Raw genomic sequence first — 21,734 nt, 5'->3', positions numbered from 1 at the left:
GTAACCAGTTGTCTGGAGATGTCAGAAAGAAAACTCGCTCAAATGTAGATCGTAACCATCTCTATTGCGCAAGAGAAAGTTGGCCTGAAATATCCTGTAGGCATATGGAGAAATTCCCCAAAGGCGTGTGCTCATAGCATACCCCAAATGGGAAAAATCTCATTGTAAGAGTCGTAAATTGAAGCCTTGCTTCACATAATTATGGTTGTGCTGAGAGCCAACAGATGTGGTGATAGATATCATAACAAAAAGAATCGATTGTGTCGAGCAATTTCAATTGACTAGTACTGTGTGGTAAGCATCCTCCGTCAGCGTGTAGAGACCATGACAAGAAGTCGGCCATGCCGAGGAACTTGCTTCCTTCAACAAGTCCAGTAAGATGCCATGCATGTCTCCTTGAGATATTAAAAAATAATCCCTTGCCATTAATGTATGCAACAAAAGTTGAGTGCTTATGTGAACTGTCAGAGGCCGTGCCTGTGCTTGGAGTAAAGAAAGTGCGTCACCTTTGATGCATGCTAGAGATATGCAATAGAGGTGATACATGCTCCATCTAGGTCAAATGCTTCATAAGCAATTGCTGACCAATCTTGCCGACCCAAAAATCGAATGATTTGGAAGCAGTAAAAAAAAAAAGAGAAATGATTTTCTAAACACTATTGTTTGGTGCAATATATGATCTACTCCTGCTATCAAGGGCCTTGCCCTATACGCAAGAAAAGTGGACATAATAACCATGGGCATACTTGACCCATAGGTAGTCTCGCAGGGAAACATAGCCAAGATTAGCATAATTACATGTTCCTGCAATACAATTGCACACATGAAAGTTGTAATAACATCAAATCTCAAACCTGATAATCATTGCTTGTCCGTAGTCGAGGTCAACCACGTCCTTCGAATTCGCGTGCTAGCTCTAAGTGCCTTGCCGGTGATCTTGCAAACGGCCTTTGGCGACCTTTCACGCCGTTGCATGCCCTGCAGCCATGATCCACTTGACGAGGTTCTCGAAGAACCATGCATGATACGATATGTGTGCCGCCCTTTCTTCTCTGCGAGGCTCGGGCCCGATGGGTATATCATCCCTGATTACTTTTTGGCCACGAGCCGTACATGCCCTGCCGCCTATGGCCTCTATCAATACCCATAATGGGAAGAACTTCCCAATCCGTGCCCCTTGAGTGGCTCCTCAGGGCCGCCGCCTCACTAAGGGTAGCCCCTTGGGCACCCCATGGGTGGGACGGTCCAATAGAGGATTTTCTTAGGCGCCCACGTGGCGGCAAGAACCCTAAAAGAAAAAAACTGATGTAGCGATGGCGTTCGATCTGCGCAGGCAAGAAGGCGGTCTTCTACGCTTGTGTGGTCATCTTGCAACCGTGCAACAAAAGCGAAGTTTGCTGCACAGGCCAGCGCACATCTATAGAACCTTTCCATGCAGGTCGAAGTCGGCCCTTCCTCCCGCTAAGCGGGCTTGCCCGCGTGCCTGTAATCTCCCCTTGTGGCCTTGGCCTTCCCGCCTAGCAAGAGCGCCTGCACACGCAAGGTGCCTCATCCCCGACCTCTTGCATAGCCGGCTTGCCCTCCATGCATATGCGTTCTACTACTGAAAATGAGGGAGACAGAGAAGACTCCGATGCAAGAGAGAGACCATGCCTCACGTTGAGATCGAGAGAGCAACTGAGAGAGACCTTTCCCCCTTCCATGGCTCCTCTCCCCTAAGCTCTGATACCAGTGAAAGGGCAAAGGGTAGACTGGCATGTGGTTCTCCTCCCAACCTCTCTACTTATAGCCCTTGGCCCTTGCAAGTAGGTCCCCTTAACGCATGCCTAGCCCTCGGCTCATAGCCGTACTGAGCCATTTAGTCCCTAGCCCTTGACCTGCTGCCCTATCCTACCATTGTCCTGACAACCACCATGAACCACTTGACATATGTACATTCTCAAACCAAATTATGCATGCTATAAAGTGAGAAAACACACAATGGTGCCATATCAAGGCCATGACTCCACAAATAGCTGTGTACATCCAAGATCATGACTCCACAAATAGGGTACACATGGTGCCATATCAAGGCCATGACTCCACAAATAGGTGTGTACATCCAAGACCACGACTCCACAAATAGGTGTGTACCCGCAGTCGCCACTTTCACATATATCACAATATGTACATTATTTATTCCCATGCATCAAAAAGTATTAAAAGTGAAGTGAATGTTCTCATTTCGCATTGTGTACATGCCACGACAAGACATCGGAGCACTAGGGACCTTAGATGGCACAACCAAATGTTTACAGAAAGCACTTTAATGTTGTAAAAATGTTGTCGTGACTAGCCATGGGTAGAGGCAAAGAATGGGCAATTAAGAGAGTAGTGGAAGATAGAAACTATGAAGGAGGTGGGTCCTTAGGTGGGGCTTTGGGCACTAGTAATATTGGCAACTAGTGTGTGAGGACCTTTAGTGAAGCGGGTATCAAATGCTTCGTGAGACATACGCACAACTTACACACAATTTTACACACACACACACACACACATGCGCGCGCACAAGAATATGGGCTTGTCAAATCACACATATAATATAGCTAATCCTACTTTTTTCTGTGAATGTGATGAAGATATATACTTATTGTGTTCAAATTTAAAGGTTAAAGTCCTAAGAATGAAAATGCCTAAGTTTAATCGCACAATAAAATAAATGTAATTTCTTAGTGAGAAATTAGGCCAACGTTTAGTGCAAAGTTCATGTAGAAGTGAAAGTGAATGGGATTTGATTTGATATTACGAGAATAAAGCTTAAGCAAAGAAGCTATTAAAACCATCCATTTTCAAGCAACTATTGTATTTATTCATGATAATCAAAATCTACCACAATTGAGTTAAGAGCAAACACCAATGCTCAGCCTAATCTCAAGATTAAGAGGAAATTAGCACTTAGACTCTTTCAAACATCCCCATAAAATAAGGGAAATAGATCTTTTGACAACGGTGACAAAAAAAGTATCCATTTGACAACTATATTTGACCCAAGCAATGCCCTATCCTTTACTATGCTTAGTAACATCGACTCTGGAGAGAGATCTTAGATGGGAGTTGCAAAGTAGCCTTGGTCTCTTGTTCGTATGGAGGCATCAATGTTGTCATGTGTTGAACGTTGACCCGAGACTCCTACAATGACAAGTCAAGTTTTTTTGGCTTGAGTTGATGATCCATACACTTAGATGGTGTATGACAACATTGAGGGCAACTCAGAGATGGCCGAGAGACAACATAAGGCATTTAGTAGTATGTAGTGGCTAGGACCTTTCTTTGTGGTGTGCACGGTCTTCCTTGGCATTATAGGCCACTTGTTTTGCCTTTCCCCTTCCCATTTTGTGATGAAGCCATTGTAAATTCTTTCACTCATTTTGGGAGAGTCTTCCATCTTTGTATAGGTTGAACCCTCATGGTAGCTGTTGTAGACCATTGGGAAGTTTTATGCCTAATAAAAGATCTTTCTTGTGGAAAAATATACATATTCAACCCAACTAGGGCACAAGGACAATTTCACGCATGGTGAGAGAGTTCAATGCTTGGAGATGCAAGTCAAGGAAGTAGACATTAAAGACTCTATGTTTATGACATGTCCCCCACCCCTTCAACATAAAAGGAGGCAAGGTAATGTCCACCAGAGCCATGAATCTACATATATGACGTAACTCAATCTCTTAGTTTCATGCAACTGCAAGATTTGGGTCTATTACTGAGGGTTTATAATCTCCTTCGCTTTAGCAAACATTGTGGCTTCACAACCATGAGGCAATCAACAAATCTCCTACATGGCATCAATTTGTGGAACCACAACCACGTAGGATGTAAATAAACATCCTGCATGGCATCGATTGTAGGTTATAAATAGACATCCAACATGGCATCAATTGGGTAATGAAGTGAGCCAATCTTACAATTTTGCTGTACATTAATAAGAATTACAGCCTGCGAGTCCGGCAGAAATTAACCGACTCCACAATATTATTCTATTCAATTTCAATTATGGCTCCTTAGAAGTAGATCCCACGAGAGTTGATTAAAGAGCAAATGGTAAAGATTAACTATACGTCGGATACAAGCGAGAATCAAATTCAACAACAAAATGCCCCCGAACGATACCACAATTAGTTCGCGGCTGGAGCTGATTGGAGCAGATCAGAGCAGAAGAGTTGTGTGAGTAGGCTTGCATTTCCTAGCGTTTGCCAGGCGAAGGGTTTTTTTGAAGCTTTCCACTGCACCACACATATTGGGTGCTTGCGTGTGTGTGAATGAGAGAGAGAGAGAGAGAGCGCTAGCTACCTAGTTGATCACCATTGTATTGTTTCTTTAGTTGGGTCTTCGCTTTCACTTTTTTCATTAATAGCTGTTGATGATCTTATCGATGGTTAATCCATTGGCCCAAGACACTATTGTGCTTTGATGAATGCACCATTATGCCGTAGGTAGCCATGGCAGATCCAGGTATACCAAGCTCATCCAAGGAGCAACCCTCTCATTCTTACCCTCGTGTCCTCCGCCTTTCACGCCATGCATCGGTTACCCCTCAACCGCTTCCTGACCAGGTAATCTCCATCTTCCCTTTTTAGGGCAAATTCTGCCTGTTTGAATAATACTGTAGCGGTACACTTGCATGTGTCTTTTTCCAGATTCCTTCTCCCCCAGCAACTTGGACAGGCAGATTTCTGTCTGGTATGTTATGTCAATTTCACTAGCATTGGGCTTGGGAGGCCCATTGCTTGGAAAGGCAAGGTTTTAAAAATTCTGCATTTACAGGTTTGGCACAGTGGTGGGGCAATCAGGAGCAAAGCAGTGGAGTGCAGCCATCACGAGCATTGGTGGTTTCAGCTGCAAACACTGATATTGCAATTATAGATGACTATCATATTACATTTCTCTCCATTGCAAATGGATTTGAGCATGCAATTCAGTCCCGTGCAGGTAGTTCCTATTTTTTGTTTCTTGACCAGTTGTTAACACACACACACACGCACACATGTGTGTGCGTGTGCGTGTATGTATGCATGGATAGATAGATAGAGTATACACACACACACACACACACACACACACACACACACACACACACATATGTAAATGCTCTCTGAACCGGGCTAGATAGTCACCTATCACACGGCTCTCTAACTTGACGGATGAGAGGCCAGGTATAGGAAATTACCCCTCTTCCCTCCGGCTCTCAAAGCGTAACAAATACATAGGCTCCTTCCCTTTTACTTGGCATTCGCTAAATGTGTGCTTCCCGGTTCTGGCAAAGGTAGGCAGGTAGTATGGGCCCTCCGACCTCTCTTCGGGGCTTTCCTCCCAGAAGATCTCACCGTTGTTTCCTACATGGCTTGTCCAATTGTTGATCGGAAAAAAAAAAATAAAAAAAAATATATATACATACATACATACATATATATATATATATATAGACACTATTATAAAAGGGGGAGGGATTCCGGCCGCCCCCCCTGACACATGTCTCAAGCTCCATGATTTGGCTTAGCTTCGGCAGTGTCGTCTACACCTGAGTGCGCTCAATGAGAGAGAGACAGGGCCTGCGCGGAAAGAGAGAGAGGTGCTGGGAGGCTGCTAGCTGTACTAGTGTGTGTGTATATATGTATACATATACGTATATATGTCTCTGTGATGGGGTTGTTGGAGTCCGAATCCCTACTTGTGCTATTTGAAGAACTACCAACTTCTTTGACCGGCTCGGACTTCGAGGTGAGTACCTGTCGGACAAACTCTTGCATGCGTTGGTCTCTCAGCACGTCACGCTCTAACTCCAAGGTCGCTCTTCTTTCTTTGCGTTTGTGATCCAAGATTGCCTTTCTTTCTTTGCGCGCTTTGTGTTCGCGCTCCAAGGCAACACGATTCGCTTCTTGTTGTGACATCATGTCCATCATCGACTTGACCAAAGCCTCCATCGGATTTGGTAGAATCCTTGGCGTAGATGGGGAAGGGGGAGGGTCGGAAAAACCTCTTGGTGGGGAAAATTCTTCTTTGCCACTTTCATGCTCATCACCTTCATGCAAAGTATCCATTCCGCTTCGGGTGATGACCATACACTGAAGTCTTGGGTTCTTAAGTTCACGAGGAACTTGAGTTCTTGTGGGTCTTGGTTTCTTGAGATTCTGGAGTCTTGAGGTTCTTGAGGGTCTTGAGTTCTTGAGGGTCTTCTTTAGCTTGCATTCTGTGTTAGAGAAGGATCTTCTCTTACTCGAGCTCTTCTCTTTCCCGCGGGTGCACCCCTTTGCGACCTTGCGCTCACACTAAGGTTGCTTTTCCCCACCTCACGTCGATTGGCCGGCCGCTAAGTGCACGGTCCGCTCTCAATGAGTGAAAAGAGAAACAAGGGGAGGCTGGACAAGCCCTTCTTTCTTGGGTTTCTTGTCACTCTTCAAAAACACGATTAGGAATCGACATGCCCAAGAGGACTTGGGTTACGTGCGACCGCAACAAGCATTTTTTTTTTCTTTTCTGTGGTTCTTTCTTTGAGTGATACAGAACACTGCCAAAGCTTTGATACCAACGTAAGGTGCAGCGGAAGTGTTAGTTAAACTTTGCTCAAGATGAGTGCTCTGATCTGTGCTCAAGGGTTCCTTTTACTTAGGGAAGGGAGAGCCTTCCGTTCCTTTAGTGAGAGAGTGCAAGTGATCACAAACAAAGTGGGTAAACACTTATGAATGAGGGTGTTGAGACTGAGAGATAGAGAGAGAAGAGAATACGACACTAGAATAGTTGTCAAACCCTCCTCCGAAGGCCCCAGGGCCCACTCTCTATGGCGAGAGTGGTCTACTATTGATTGCACAAATTTGGTACAGAGGTGCTGATGCAATATCTTTGATGCTATGATGCAATGAGGTCCTAGGTCGGTGACGATGGCGACGACAACGCTGTTCTTTATGGTTGAAAATTGTTGTTTTGACCTTGCTGAAAATGCTGATGCAGATCTGTGAAAACGCTGATGTAGCTGTGTCAAAAACGCAGCTACTGTTGGCTGAATTTATCCGTGGTTAGCATGCTGAAAAACGCCAATATAACAAGGCTGAAAACGCTGATTCGTATGCTGCAAAAACACTCGTTTGTCTGCTGTGGAAACGCTGATCTGTGACGTGGGAGTGGCTGCTGAAAACGCTGGGCTTATATAATGAAAAACGCCAAGCTTGCAAGAGTTCTTGCTTGAGAAGTTGCTAGAGATGCCTGCTGCAAGTAGTTGCATGTGCACTCCTTTCTTCTTCTGCCAGAATACACTAGCGCTAGGTTTTTATACAAGCTTGACTGAATTGCCCTACCCAGTTTCCCAACAAAAGTCACTTAAAAATAATATGTGAAAAAATGGCTAAAATAGGGAAAATAGGTTTTTTGCACTGTAAAATGCTCCTGATGGAATCTGATGGTAATGCTGATGATCATGCTGTGTGCAACCAGAGGATATGCATCTACTCTAAGTGCCTGGTCATGCACGGTCTGCGAATAGACTCACAAAGTGTCAGAACACTTCCTAAGCTAGGCGAAATGAACCCTTGTCATGAAGTAGCTTGTCCACATGCACATAGGGTTAGGTGTGCACGTGACACTCCAAGAGGAGCCTCTATCTATGAGGAGCTACTTGGCGGTTTTTAGAGACATCATACAGAGGGTTTTCCATGGTTCGCAGGCATTTCAAAAGGCATACCCATCTTCATCATCCAGTTGGTGTTGCTCTTGCCAATCTTGCCGCGTAGGGGCAGCATAGGCTTGCTGGTAACCTTCAAGGACATCTGCGTTGGCATATCCATCCATCTGGTCTATGAGCATCTATCCGGTTTGCATTTTGGTTCACACCATCCGAGTTGGGGCAGCAAAGGTTATTGCTTGCCCATTACCAACAAGGGCATCATTGATCCACATTGAGTAGATGCATCATGACCGTCATTCATGTCACTTGGACATTACCACATCACCAAGAGGAGCCTCTCTCTGAGAACTAGCCATGGAGGACATAATCTAGGAGGCCATTCATTGGAGACCACCTTGTGGTGTGCAGGGAGTTAGATATTTGTACCTCATTCATTGTAAGCAAAAGGGGGGTCACGTGCACATGGCTCTATGTCCCACATGGATACAACTATGTCTTTGGAGCCAAAGTTTTTCTAGGGAGTCTTTACGGGATTTAGTTTTGGCATAGTCTTGCTGGTAACCTTCGTGGACGTTGGTGTTGGCATATCCATCCATTTTCTCTACGAGCATCCATCTGGTTTGCGTTTTGGTTCACACCATCCAGTTGGCGTAGCAAAGGTTATTGTTTGCAAGTAACCAACAAGGGGCATCGTTGATCCACATTGCAGTCCATTGCTTGCGAGTAGATGCATCATGACCATCATTCATGTTGCTTGGACATTACCACATCACCTGAAGGAGCCTCCCTCTCTCAGAACTAGCCATGGAGGACATCATCTAGCTTTGGAACCCTATGGCATAAAATGGTTTTTACACGTGTTTGGCGGGTGTTGTTATACTTTGGTGGGCATTTGACAACACAAGCATGTAGATTAGGGCTAGAGAGATGCGTTGTTGGTTCAAGTCCTTGGTCGAATGCATCATCTGTTTGTGAGGTATGGTTAGAATAGTACGGGAAACTCTACTTGTGCACATTGCACTTACTAGATGGTAGTTGGCACCAGAACTCAAGGTTGGTTCCCCCCTATAAAAGGACCCTCTCCTCACCCATTCACCCAAGTTTTTGCAGGTGCTCAGTAGTCGTAAACTTTGGTGTTTTCTACAGTAGGTCATCCCCTCTCCCTCCAGTGTTTTTGAGTGGGATCGCCCTCTACTGTGGAGCCCACATTTTCAGCCATAGCATTTTCTAGATCTGCAGCTACCGGCACTCTCTTGCAGCCCATTGATCCTCTTCCCATTACCTTAGGCTTCAGCCTCATCTGCTGCCTGTTAGTTGCCGCATCATCTGCACCCATTTCAGCCCTGCATTGAGGCCAGATCTGCTGTGTTTTCAGCGTCTCAGATCTGCGTTTTTGCAGCCAGCATTCAGCCCTTGATTCCCCTCACATAAAGTGTGCAAATTAGCCCCAAATCTACCCCTTGGTGGCCATCCGGCGTCCACATCCAGTCGAATCGATGCATCCATGTAGCCCCGAAGGCACTCATCTTGAAGAGTTACCGGTGGAACATCATCCATATTGTGGAGTTGAGTCTTACATTGAGGTATATTGCATTGGTGTCCATTCCATTTACACAATGCGAACACCACATAAATATTTGTGTGGGGGCCCTTGAGGGGGTTAGTCGGGACCTCGTTGGTGCGTCTTCTCCTCTCTCTCTTACTCTCTAGATCTCTACCTCATCTCTTTGATTCTCTCTCAAGTATTTAAAAGGAACCATCGATAATGCAAAGTTGCATTCATTAATGCAAGGAAGGAACAAAGGATTGTGGGAGTGTGAATTGTTGATTCTACCTATTTTCTCAATTCCCTTGTGTTTGATATCTTTATTATTGATCAAGAGAACTTTACAATTGTGCACTCCCCAAGTTCTGTGTTTGCAACTGAGGCAGAGCCTCATATTTAAAGGCACATGGCCTGCAAAAAGCAAATTTTAAAAATACTGCCCAAACAGCAACCACTATCAAAAGATGTCCCCAAAAGTCAACTGCTATCTAATTGGAGCCCCTCACTTTCTGTACAGCCTGCCACGTCATCAATTTCCGTGCATTGTGGGGGAAAAAGCGGTGGAAATTGCAGGCTGCCAAATTCTGATCTTGGTCCTTAGACTCCAGTGGCCTGCTGCCTTGCTTTTCCACATGCCGCGTCATCAAGTTGTCACATACTGCCAACTCTAGGAGTTGGCAAATAGAAGCTACCGAGGTGGCTTCAAAATTCCCAAGTTTGAGGCTGATTTGTTGCAAGAAACCTCCTTCAAAAGGGCTGCAAGAGTGTTTGGATAAATAGTTATAAGCTATTATCACACAAGTGCTCTCGCTGCATGCACAAATAAGATACATATCTGGCTTTTGGGGCACCTGCAAAATTGGCCTGGCATGCTAGCTGCCAACGGCCTCCCCTGCCAGTCGTGCTACTGTTTTGCACGTAAGGCAGCCATGGGGTGGCCTTATTTTCCTAAGCTAAAGCAAGAGGTTCCTAATTTTGTATAACAATCAATTCTTAGGTTAACTTTCAGCAATAGTTAATGTATACATGTTGAGGACTTTGTTGTGGAAGATTGTTTGAAATTGCATACAAGCATCTGCAACCTGGGTTGTATATCTTCCCTGGAGAATCACGCATTGCAGCTTCAGACTGTTGTTCACAGGTTCTTTGCACTTTTCTCATTTTGAACTCTTTGCAGTCCTAATACTCTTGTCTTCACAGGTCATGCAGAGGATGGCTTTTACACTTGTGGGGTATGGCTTGAAGATTCAGGATTTTTAGCTGCAATGACAAGACTCAATGGCATGGTAATGATGGATCGCTCGGGTAAAGAGGTCTCTCGGGTGCCATCAGGGTGCTGGAAGACAAGTGCGTATGCCCTTGCCATCTTTGCCAAACAAATGAAAAATACTGCTGGTGGAGAATGGTAGGGCTGATGTAAACATTTAAAACTCAATCTTTGTTTATATAAAGGTGTTTTGTTTACAGCTTTTCTTTTCATATAGGTACAAGTTGGTTATTTTTGCATCCAATTGCTCTATTTATCAAATTGATTATGAACAATTAAAACTCAATCTTTGTTCATATAAAGGTGTTTTGTTTACAGCGTATATTCTTTTCATATAGGTACAAGTTGGTTATTTTTGCGTCCGATTGCTCTATTTATCAAATTGAATATGGTCCCAAGGGTTTTGGTGAGCTATGCTCCTCACCAGTTTCTCATGCTTCCATGAAAAAGATTCATCCTCAAGGAGTTACATGCCATGTTTATAACTGTGCCAAATCATTTTTAGCATTAGCTGGGTCAAGTGGCAGCAAGTCTCCTAGGTCTGCAGGTATGTTTTGTTTCTTATGAACCTTCAGAATGGACTTGAGAAAAAGACTTACGACCTGTAAGGTTTTTTGAATCAGGAACTTGTTGTGTTTCCTTATGGAAAGTCCAAGACTTTTGGCAATCTGTGGAGCCGCTTGGCTATGTTGATGATATTCAGATAGAATCTTCGTTAGGCGTGGGCTCGTTTAAGGCGGTTTCTAATGTCTCCATGAAATTGATAATGTCACCTTCTTGCAGCTATATTGGTCTTCTAGATGCTGGAACAGAATTGCATCTAGTCAAAGTGAAGCAGGTTCCCAATGGAAAATTGGAGAAATTGAACCTTCATGATGGGGTTAAACATGGAAGTAGAGACGAGGGAAGGCTTCAAGAATTGAAATACCCCTATTTTGAAGTGACTTCTGACAATGGAATCAGCAAAGGAACAGATTATGAAAACCCATTGGGTATTGAAGAGGCATGCTGGTGGGATGACACCACTCTTTTCCTTTTAAAAGCAGATGGAGTGCTGGTTATAGCGTCTATACCATACTTACAAACTGTTTCTAGGTTTCATTCTGGTATTCTAAAAGGTGGAATGTATATGACTTATGGTTCACAAAGGTGTATATATGTGCTTGAAACAATTTTAGATGAAGAGCAGCAGTCGACTGTAAGAACTGGGAGTGTGATTGAAGCAAGAAGAGGTGGTTGGAGGTTATTGAGAATGCAAGAACATACAGTCTTACAGCTTTTCAAAGCACTGCTAGCAAATTCAGAGTTTGACTTTGCACTAGATGTTGCAAATAGATATAATCTTGAGGTAGACACTGTGTACAAAAGCCAATGGTTATGTTCTGATTGGAATCTGAAATCAGTGCAACAGATTCTTTCTAAAGTGAAGGATACGACATGGGTTCTCAGCGAGTGTTTGCAGAGGGTTTGCCCAAGCATGGAGGCAATGGATGGGCTTTTACGCCATGGGCTTCATCTTGTTGATTCAGTTGTTGGCCCAAAGAGTCTGAAACATGCAGCCTATGATCCTGCAGTTGGACAGTTGTGCCTGAGTAGGCTGAGGCTTTTGCAGTTTGGTGATAGATTGGAAACCTATCTTGGTTTGAGCATGGACAGGTTAATCGATTCAAAACAGCATTATGTTTTTGGACTTGCAAATATTTTACTGTCCCTTTTGTCCCTCATATGTCTTTGTTTTGTAACAGGTATAGTCCAAAAGATTATGAAGTTTTTAGGTTGAGTCCCCTTGTGGATGTTGCTTTGAGACTGGCAGAGTCAGGAAAGACAGGTGCTGTTAGTCTCTTGTATAAGCGGCATGTATATTCTCTTACACCTTTCCTTTTGAAGATCCTAGATGCTTTTCCAGAGACTCTGTCCCCTCAGAGTTATGCACATCTTTTACCTTCTCTGAGTCCCTTCACTCCTTACATAGTTGGAAGGGAGAGAGATTGGATAGAGGAGGACAGTATCATAGATATCTTAAAAAAGTACAACGGTGATTGTGGGGAGTCTGATGCAGTAAAGCTAGCTGATAGCACGGAGCATGTGGTTAAAGCATTGATTGGATTTGTCTGGCCCTCTGAGATTGAGATAATTGAATGGTACAAGAGGCGTGTGAGCACCATAGATAGATTGAGCGGGCAACTTGAGAATGCTTTAACTCTTTTAGATTTAGGAAAACAGAAAGGCATCTCAGGGTTGGAAGACCTTTGGGAAGATTTGTCTTCTTTGCATTGGGTCACCTATAACATTAGTGAGGCTGATGAAGGCACAGAAATAAATTGGAACCTAGAGGCTTGGCAGCTGTTAACTGATTATGAAAAGTTTCAGGCCATGCTTAAGGGTGTCACTGAAACAAATGTTTTAGACAGGCTGAATGAGAAAGCCATTCCTTTCTTGAATCAGAAGATGAGGAGAATCCCTATTGAAAATGAGGTCCAGGAACATCCCTTTCTTGTGAAATGGATGAAAGAGATGGCAGCAAAGGATCAACTCCACATATGTGCTATTATTCTAACAGAGGCATGCAAGGATATTCGTTCAAACAGCCTGTTCAAGTCAGAGTTGGAGTGCATTAATGCTGGTCTAGAATGTGTCTATACTTGCCCAGGAACAGATCAATGGGATACTATGGAGAAAATACTGACAAAACTTTCCCAAAGTTGTTCACAGCTGCAGGCAAATAATTTAGAGGATCGAGGCTCTACTCTGAAACAAATTGGAAGAGGTGCTTCCCGAGTGAGTCCGTTTTCCATGTACACTAGGTCTACTGAGAACACACTGAAGTCGGATACTGGTGTTGCTTCAGCAAAGGAAAATGTTTATGTACCTCTTGACAGAAAGATTCAGAAAGCCTTGGGTCACGTGGATGCTGGGCGCCTGCTCTTCAATTATCAGGTAAGCTTTAAAAGATATCATCTCCTTGGTTTCGCTTTCTTGCACATCAACTGGGTCTTTGATTTCTTCTTTTGTAAAAGTAATCAAATGAGGTTTCGCTAATGTGCAGGTTCCAAAACCTATTGCATTCTTGGAAAATGCTCAAAGTGATGAGAGGGTTGTCAAGCAGCTTATACTTTCAATGCTGAGCAAATTTGCTCGCCGCCAGCCAGCACGATCAGATGCTGAGTGGGCTACAATGTGGGATCACTTACAGAGACTGCAAGCCAAAGCCTTCACATTTTTGAACAGGCAATTTCTCTTTATGGAATACTATAGCAGTCTTTTGAAAGCTGGAAAATTCACTTTGGCGAAGTCTCAATTGAAGGCTTTGGGAAACAATCTTTTGTCTCCAGAAAAAATTGAAACGGTCATAATTCAAGTGTCAAGGGATTATCTATTTTCTGCTTCAACTTTGGATTCTTTGGAGGTAGGAGCGTATGCATGTTATGTGCCTTCATGAATGTATGGGTGGTGAGAGACATTAAAAGTCTAGTATACCTTCATGTTATGTATCGTGATAAATGTATGGGGGGTGAGAGACATTAAATGCCTAGTGTTTCAAGAAAAATTCACAGGCTCGGCAAGAAAGAGCAGAAGGGTTTAGGTTTAAAGCAAGGATAGTTCAGTTGATGAATTCTTTGAGCACGTAAGTTTACTTCGTCAAGAAGTCTGTTCAATAGAAGTCAAAATTTTTATCTCATAACAATCTTCTGAAAGGAAATATCATTTGTCCTATTCACCTTCAAAAGTTCAGCCCTTACAGAGTCCAGGAACGCAGTTTTTGGAAGCTTTCTGACGGAAAGCATCAACTGACTTTAACTTAGGCCAACCAGGCCTACTTATTAGCCAATATATGGAGAGAACTGAGATGTGTAAGTGGGGCATATATTATAACATCCAATCGGTCCACAAATCAGCATTACAGATGTGATGGAGACTCACGAGCCTAGAAGGCTTCACTCTGTTGTGGATGATAATGTTAGAGCATAGTGAAGCTTTAGTTTGTGTTGTGAAATTGTCTTGGTTGTGACTGCACATATGTCACATATTGCATTAAATGCTTTGCGAGCAGGATCTTTTGATAGTATTATTGGTGTGATTCTGAGTTCCCCTGCTGTAACTTGAGAAAGATACTGAATTAGGGACAACACTACATCAAGCTGTTTGCAAAATGATTATCAACATTTGAACTTAGTAAAAGCGGCATCCAGCGACAGTATGTTGTAAAAGTGAATGGTCTTGAAGTAGTTTTGTCTCTAGAATTCTATAAATTGATGGGCAATTAAATTGTATTTATTTTTCAGATTGAAAAATCTAGGCTGTGTCTGAATCTTGTTCCGGAGAGCAAAAATATCGCCTCTGAGCTAGATTATATCGAAACAGTTACGAAAAGACTGCCTGCACTTGGGGTTTCCATGCTTCCACTGCAAGTTAAGCAGACAAAGGATCCCATGGACATTGTGAGGAAGTCCTTAATAGGCAGCAGTTCAGAAGGTGAGTTGCAAGTCGATGATGTCCTTGACATAGCAAAAAGTTTGGGGCTTAACTCAGGGGACCAAATTGATGAGGTTAAAGAAGCAATAGCACGTCAGGCTGCAGCTTCTGGCCAGATAGGTTTGGCACTGCATCTGTGCCATGGTCTAATGCGAAGAGGACACAAAGCTGTCTGGGAACTTTGTGCTGCCCTTGCAAGGGGGCCTGAGCTAGAAGAGATTAACTTGCAGTTACGCAAGGAGCTCTTGGGGTTTGCCATAAGCTATTGTGATGATTCATCGATTAGCCAGCTGCTCCTGACATGGAAAGAATTAGATTTTTCTGAACGCTGTATTTATGTAAAGGAGGCTATGGACATTGGTCCTTCCGGTGGGAACACTATTGTGGAAGGATCTAGCCTTGAAGCTGATTTGCAGCAATCGGATGACCTGCTGCCAGATCTGAAGAAATTGCTCTCTGAGGTGGCACATCTTGAGGGAAATGTTTCTTTGAGAGTTCAAAAAAGCCTGTTACGCATTCTTTGCTCTCATCTTCCTTGGCTTCTACAAGCTGCAAATTTATGGAAGCTTGAGAAAGTGGAGCATGGTGACATGGATCTTCTTGTTAAGGCTATTGCTACTTTACTTCTGGGGCTGGCACATAATAACCTTTGTGCAAGAGATGAACTGATTTGTCAGCTTGCTCATGTGGCACTTTCAAGGTTTTCAAGAGCAGAGGATTTTATTGGCTTAGGCTATTTGCTGAATCTTTCAGACAACAGTAGAGCAACCGACTTTTTGGAAGGAGAAATACATCATGGCGAAGATTTAAAAAACACCTGCAAAATTTTGAGCCTTGCATTTAAGTATGGTTCCCTGCAGCAGAAAGGCATGGTTGGTTCCAGTGAGAGCCCAAGAGCCAGAAGAGAGAGGTTGTTGGCGGTACTTAGAGAGTCTGATCACAGCACAGTCTCAGGTGAAACACGGTATCCAGTTTTTCATAAATCTCTTGGCTGGCAGTGAATGCAAAGCTTTCTGTTTTCTCAAGCTCAAACTTTTTCTGTTTCAGAAATCATTGCTGAAGATGGTTCGGGCTCAAAGGATGTGTCGTGGAGTCAATGGCAATCCAAAATACTGAAGGATCTCAATGCAGCCCAATATTCTCTGGAGCTGGCTCCAGTAGTTGCAAATTTCAATCTAGACCAGTTCATGAAAGGCGATCAAGAGTATATGAAAGAGGTGATTAAGGTGCTGATAAAGTCATCAGCAACACCAGAGAGCACTGAGCTCGATCAAACTAGTAGAGTTGATCAATATCAGGTAATTTTTTGCTAATGGGTTGGATTTTGTTTATCTGAGAAAGGAATGTCAGAATCAGCATGGAATTTACTTGATAATCATGAAGTGACGCCTTCTTTTTGTTTCTCTTAGAGTTCAAATGGGTCCATATGCTACATGGAGGAAAGAGCTCAAAGTCATAGGTTGAATATGCTTGTTCTGGAGAGTAATTACAAAATCTTTGAGAAATATATGAAGCATCTGGATGCCATTGAGAGATGGGTATTCATCCAGACATTAATGACAGAAACAGCAAAAGTAATTCTTGAGGAGACAGGAGAGTGTTGTGAAGATGAGTGTAGGACGAAACTCTGCTCTTTAGTGGACTTCTGGGTCATTGTTCTCAACTCTTTCAATGAGGAGAGCAGCAGCAATGATTTGTCAAGAAAAGCTAAAAGGGCCTCAGAGTTAAGGGTTTGTTGTGAGAGCTTTGGAAAGCTTGTTCTGAACAATACGCTTTCAGGATCCTTATGTCGAGAGGTGATTGCACAGGTTGTAGAGGCCCCAAGTTCTGAAGAAGAAAGAATAAGGTTTCTCAGTGCTATGGTTGCCTCTGGGTGTGCTTTTCAAACAGTTGTGGTGGTATGGCAACATGCATCAGAAAGTATGCGAGATGATGTATTCGGTCATGATTTCACTACAGAAATTTCCTCCATATATGTCCAGATAGTGAGTGTTACCATCCATAGATGCTCAGTTTCAAGTCAGTCTGTGTCTTTTGACGAATGCTTTCATCAGCTTGATGCTATGCTCAAAGCTGTGGCATCACTCAGTAAAGACCATGGGTTTAATGACGATGGTTTGCTTGTTCCACTGCGCGAAGTTCGCCTTTGTGTATGGAAAACTATCTGTGATTCTGCGGAAAACTTGGATATTCCTTCTCCTTTAAGAGTTAGTCTTCACAAGCTCCGTGAAGCGATCGTATCTGGGCATCAACGAAAAGGTGCATTCCATGGTTTTGATGGTCACCTAAGAAATTTCAGCATTATGTGGGTTGGATGGGACATGATGGGTCTCACAGGGGAGAGAACACCACCTTTACAGCACACCATAACAGCTCTCAAATCAACCGAACTTCTTTCTACAGCTTGGCAAGATCTTGTTTTTAATGCAGAAGATCTTGATTCTGTGGAGGCAGCGACTGCAGTTTTTAATGAACTGACAATGAAGGTTGTGCATGTACAGCATGCTTGCTTACTAATAAGGTTGCTAGAAGGATGGGGAGACATATTTGGATGGGAAGGCAATGCAGATGAAAAGGAAACAACAATAAAGGAGAAGGCTGAACTAGTCAATGCTGGCTGGGGTGATGCTGATGGTTGGGATAATGTTTGGGATGACTCTGAAGAGGTCATAGAAAGTGGAGAGCTTGAGGAACGGGTCACCAGAGCTGTCAATGCGTTACATGCATGCTGGAAGACTGCGCTTGCAAAGCTAGCATCTTTCAGAGAGAAGGAGTTACTTCTGCAAGCGCTTGATAGGGTTCACCTCAGAAATGGAAGGACTGTTTTAACCCGAGAAGAGTGTCTTGAACTCGTCACGTTTTTGGCAGAGGAAGACCCAGCCTCAGCTTTGAAAGTGTCTTTGCTTCTACCTTACGATGATTGCCAAGATCTGGCTTTGGAAAGTTTTGACAGCAAGATAAGATCCACCTTGAGTCACAAAGATGATGATGGTGTTTCTGGTAGAGACGACAATGAAAGAAAGCAAGTTCTAGCTGTGGATGAGTGCCTTTTAGTTCTTGTTCTTGGAGCGGGCCGGTTTTCGGCTTGGGCAGAGGAGAGGAAGTTTGCAGTTTTGTTTTGCATTTTGTCTGGCTTGTTCTCCTCAATGATCCAAAAAGGTCAGTTTTCTTCTCCTTTCATTCGAGATACAGTGTTTCCTTACTTTTTAGCCAGCTTAACTCCCACAAGCAAGTATAGAGTCGCTTTGGCCTTAGCATTGCAGCCCATGAGAATGCATCCTGCCTTTATTACCTGGAATAGTGCGTATGTTTCTCTGCGCAAGTTTCTTGAAGTTAAGGCATCAATGCCTTTTCAAATTGAAGAGTCCAACACTTCGTCCCTCACGTTGGAAAATCTCTCTTGTATTAGCAACAGTGTACATTACCTTCAAAGCCAACTGCACAAAAGGTTAAACTCAGCTCTGCAGTTTTTATCAAATACTTCTTTGTGACACTGCTCCTCTCTCTCTCTCTCTCTCTCTCTCTCATGTGCACGCATGCGCCGACTGTCGGTCTTTTTGATGGCATCCGTCAAATTCTGTGCTCAAGCTTGTACAAAGCAATGTGTAGAGCATGGGATTTGAAGTTTGTGATATACCAGCCAAAAATTCAGCTTTGGAAGTGTGAAGAAAGAGAGGGAAACCATGGGCTAATAATAGTACAATTCATTTGCATACGCACACTGGCGTGCACACATTTCTATGTATATATATGTATATCTGTATGTATCCATGCATATATGTATGCATGTGCAGCGAGTCTACATCGTACGGGTACTGCTTTGCAAGAGATTTTACTTCATTAGGTATTGTTGAGCACCCCTTTGATGTATATCATTCATTGCCTTCATATATACTTGCAACTTTGGCATCCAAGAGCAATATGACGTTCCAATAATTTGTGTCTAATTCATTGTTAACGGTGTGTGAGTATGAAAAGAATGGTGATCATGCAGTTTCTGCACATCAATAGCAGTGAAAAGGAAAAGTGATTTGTTTGCCGCTTGGACAAATATGAAGTGCATTGAATAGAAGCATGAAAATTGCATCTCAAATCTCCAAACTCGTGCACAAATTTTGTGTGCGCGCGCGTGTGGCGACTTGTGTGACCTTCGCCCATGAGCTCCTATGGTCGCACATTTGTGTACGCACATTATCACCCCAGCTTTTGGTAATTGACAACCGACTTATTGGCATGTTGTTTTTGGGAAGCTTGAAAGACAAATTCCTAGATGTCCCTTTACTTCTTCTCTCATCGTAGAAGGTTGTCACTTCGCATTTGGCTTGGAATTGTTGATAATCCGATGTGGGTAACTCTCTTCGTTTGGAGAGTTTGCATTGGAGTAGGGCCTTCGCTTTAACTTTGGTTCAACGGTCTCCTCGCAAAACATATTTTCTTTCCCAAAAAGGAATCTGTCAGGTGCATCAGGTGCTTGATGACTCGGGTTCTGTTCTTTCGTTCGCTGATGCAGTGTCCTGCTTTCGGTTGGGTCCTCACTATTCTCCTCTCTGGCGGGAAATTCAAAGGATGCTTGCTAATCACTCACCCATTCCTCCGATGTGGACTCTCTTCTCTGATTGGAATCTGGCTACTAGTGTAAATGCCATCCTTCAGTCTGATATATGGATTGTGCATCATGGTAATCATCTGTGGTTGCTCTCTGAGTCATCCTTGTGGTGGCAATTGTCACCAGCGTGTGACTACTATCTATCCTTTTTGTCGTACATGTGTCAACAGGTGTTGAATACATCAGTGTTGACTAGGAGCATGAACGACATAGATGCAAACGAGGACGTTTGAGATTTCAAGAGGGGGGTATGTCACCAGCGTGTGACTACTATCTATCCTTTTTGTTGATTTCTTTCTTATTATCTATTTACTTTCACTTTTTGGAAACACCCCTCGGGAAATCTAACTGCCCTGCATTGCATAGCTAGTGTGGAACTGTCCAGAGGGAGTCCAGGCCTGAGGGCAAGAGAGCACTAAGGTTGGATAAGGACTATGGTTAGCCAAGTGGGGTCATTGACTAGCCAAAGTGGAATCCTTTGCTACAGAGGCTACATTTCAGTTCTGGATGTGGCCGCAGTGTACAAAGAGGGTCGGATGACCTAGAAAGATACAATGGCAGCATCTCCTAAAATTTAGGGAACTGCTATTTTGGGACCTGAAAATGTGTTGACGTCATTATCTCCGGCATGACAAGGGGAACATTTTCTTACTCTGTCGTGAAGCCAACTGGGCAACCGGTTGGGATATTTTTAGACGGCAACCCCGAAACGGGAAAATGCTTGTAAATGTGCCAAGTGGCACCTTCTGGTGCACTTGCCTCATGCAACAAGAAGTGGTGCTGAATTTAGGAGGGGGAGAGCCTCATTTTCAGATTTGTCACAGGTTAAGAGCTATGGAGTGCTTGCTTTCCCTCTTATGCACAGTGCGGTGCCAGGAGTGATGCCCTGCACGCTACGCACTGCCCTCTCTCTCCCCTTTGGCAGTATGTTATGCCCCTCTAGTGGGCTCTTCATTTGACCAATGTACAGTTGTGTGGGTCATGCGCGATTGCCGAGGCAAGAGCCTCTTGCACAGGTACTGGATTAGCTAGTGGCTAATCCCCTCGTAGGTACAGGTGAATTCGGAGAGGTTTCACGCTAGAAATCTCATCCGATTCAAAGGGCAAGTAGCCCTACAGGTGCGGGAGCTCGAGGACTTGCTACGGATGCGACCGGCAAGCGAAATGGAGCCCGAAACAGTAAATTACAGCCTGCTGTGTATTTTTGCAGGTTTAGGGTTTTGGCCCTAAACGGACCCTAATACCCCCAGGAGGTTCGGGGACGTAAGGGGACCGCTGTACAGGTGATCTGGCGTATTTTCAGGGCTGAAAACAGAGAATTCAGCGTGGTACTGATTCTCGCAAGGTTTTGCAAAGTGCCTGTATGCGTCAGGAAAGTCAGTCAATGCGTGGGAATACTGACTGTGAAGGGTTCTAGTACAGTTATGTTGCTGAAATCGGGCTGGAACAGTGGAAATTCAGCCAAGTTTGTGCGGGGCAGCTTGTAGGGCCCTATCCACAGCATTTATTCCCTCTTTTAAAGAATAAAGAAATACCGAAAGGGGCGCCTAAGTTAGGGGCCAATTTGGTGTCGGTCTACTCATACAGGTGCAATCTAGCAGCCTGTATCCCTCTCCCCTTTGTTGTGTCTTGAAAGTACAGGTAAAATAGACGACTAATAATGGGTGAAAGCTAAATCAAGGTTTGAAGTAAAGTCTACCGCCCTTTTTGGATATAACAGGCCGGTTTCATGGTTCCATTGCCGGGATTAAATCACTTTTTCCCATAGAAGTGAGCATTGGTCAGTTTGAGCTTGAAGACATAGGGGATCATAGACCAGACACAGGGAATTGCAATTATGGCTGACAGACCAGATGATGTGACTGAAGAGGTTTCCTTTTCACAGGGTCAACAGACACATGAAGTGGGTGAGTCCTCAAGACCACCACAGACGGATGATGATATATTCAGGACCCAGTTGGCTACTGCTGTGGCTATGTTCACACAAGTAATGCAGAACCCGAGGTTTTTAGCCTTTCTGCAACCTCCTGTTCCGTCTCAGCAAGTTGGGTCACTGGATCATATTGAAAAGCCTGTTAAGGCTCGAGCACAAGTGATTCATACCGCACAGTCAATGGAAACACCTGTACACTTGACGGAGAACATGGAGTCTCCACAACCTATGCCTAAGGTGCAAGAACAGGTGGCT

General features: G+C 43.8%; 1 protein-coding gene across 3 annotated transcripts; it reads left to right on the top strand.

Moving 5' to 3' along the window:
- Positions 1 to 4,049: 4,049 nt before the first annotated feature.
- On the top strand, positions 4,050 to 18,780 carry LOC147442909 (neuroblastoma-amplified sequence protein). 3 transcript variants are annotated; one of them, XM_086528900.1, is made up of 12 exons: positions 4,050 to 4,203; positions 4,477 to 4,592; positions 4,677 to 4,719; positions 4,804 to 4,968; positions 10,401 to 10,605; positions 10,806 to 11,014; positions 11,091 to 12,123; positions 12,213 to 13,404; positions 13,514 to 13,873; positions 14,751 to 15,894; positions 15,988 to 16,238; positions 16,350 to 18,780. In XM_086528900.1, the coding sequence occupies exons 2-12, from the start codon at positions 4,479 to 4,481 to the stop codon at positions 18,429 to 18,431; spliced, it is 6,798 nt and encodes a 2,265-aa protein (XP_086385026.1). In that variant the 5' UTR covers positions 4,050 to 4,203; positions 4,477 to 4,478; the 3' UTR covers positions 18,432 to 18,780. The 3 variants fall into 3 exon arrangements, with proteins under 3 accessions (XP_086385026.1, XP_086385027.1, XP_086385028.1); XM_086528901.1 differs by having other exon boundaries at positions 4,071 to 4,203; positions 4,473 to 4,592; XM_086528902.1 differs by lacking the exons at positions 4,050 to 4,203; positions 4,477 to 4,592; positions 4,677 to 4,719; positions 4,804 to 4,968 and having other exon boundaries at positions 10,415 to 10,547.
- The last annotated feature ends 2,954 nt before the right edge of the window (positions 18,781 to 21,734 follow it).

This window comes from Adiantum capillus-veneris, chromosome 14 (assembly GCF_014529385.1).
Source record: "Adiantum capillus-veneris isolate H3 chromosome 14, ASM1452938v2, whole genome shotgun sequence".
Taxonomy (NCBI): domain Eukaryota; kingdom Viridiplantae; phylum Streptophyta; class Polypodiopsida; order Polypodiales; family Pteridaceae; genus Adiantum; species Adiantum capillus-veneris.
This window is presented reverse-complemented; position numbering and strand designations above follow the sequence as displayed.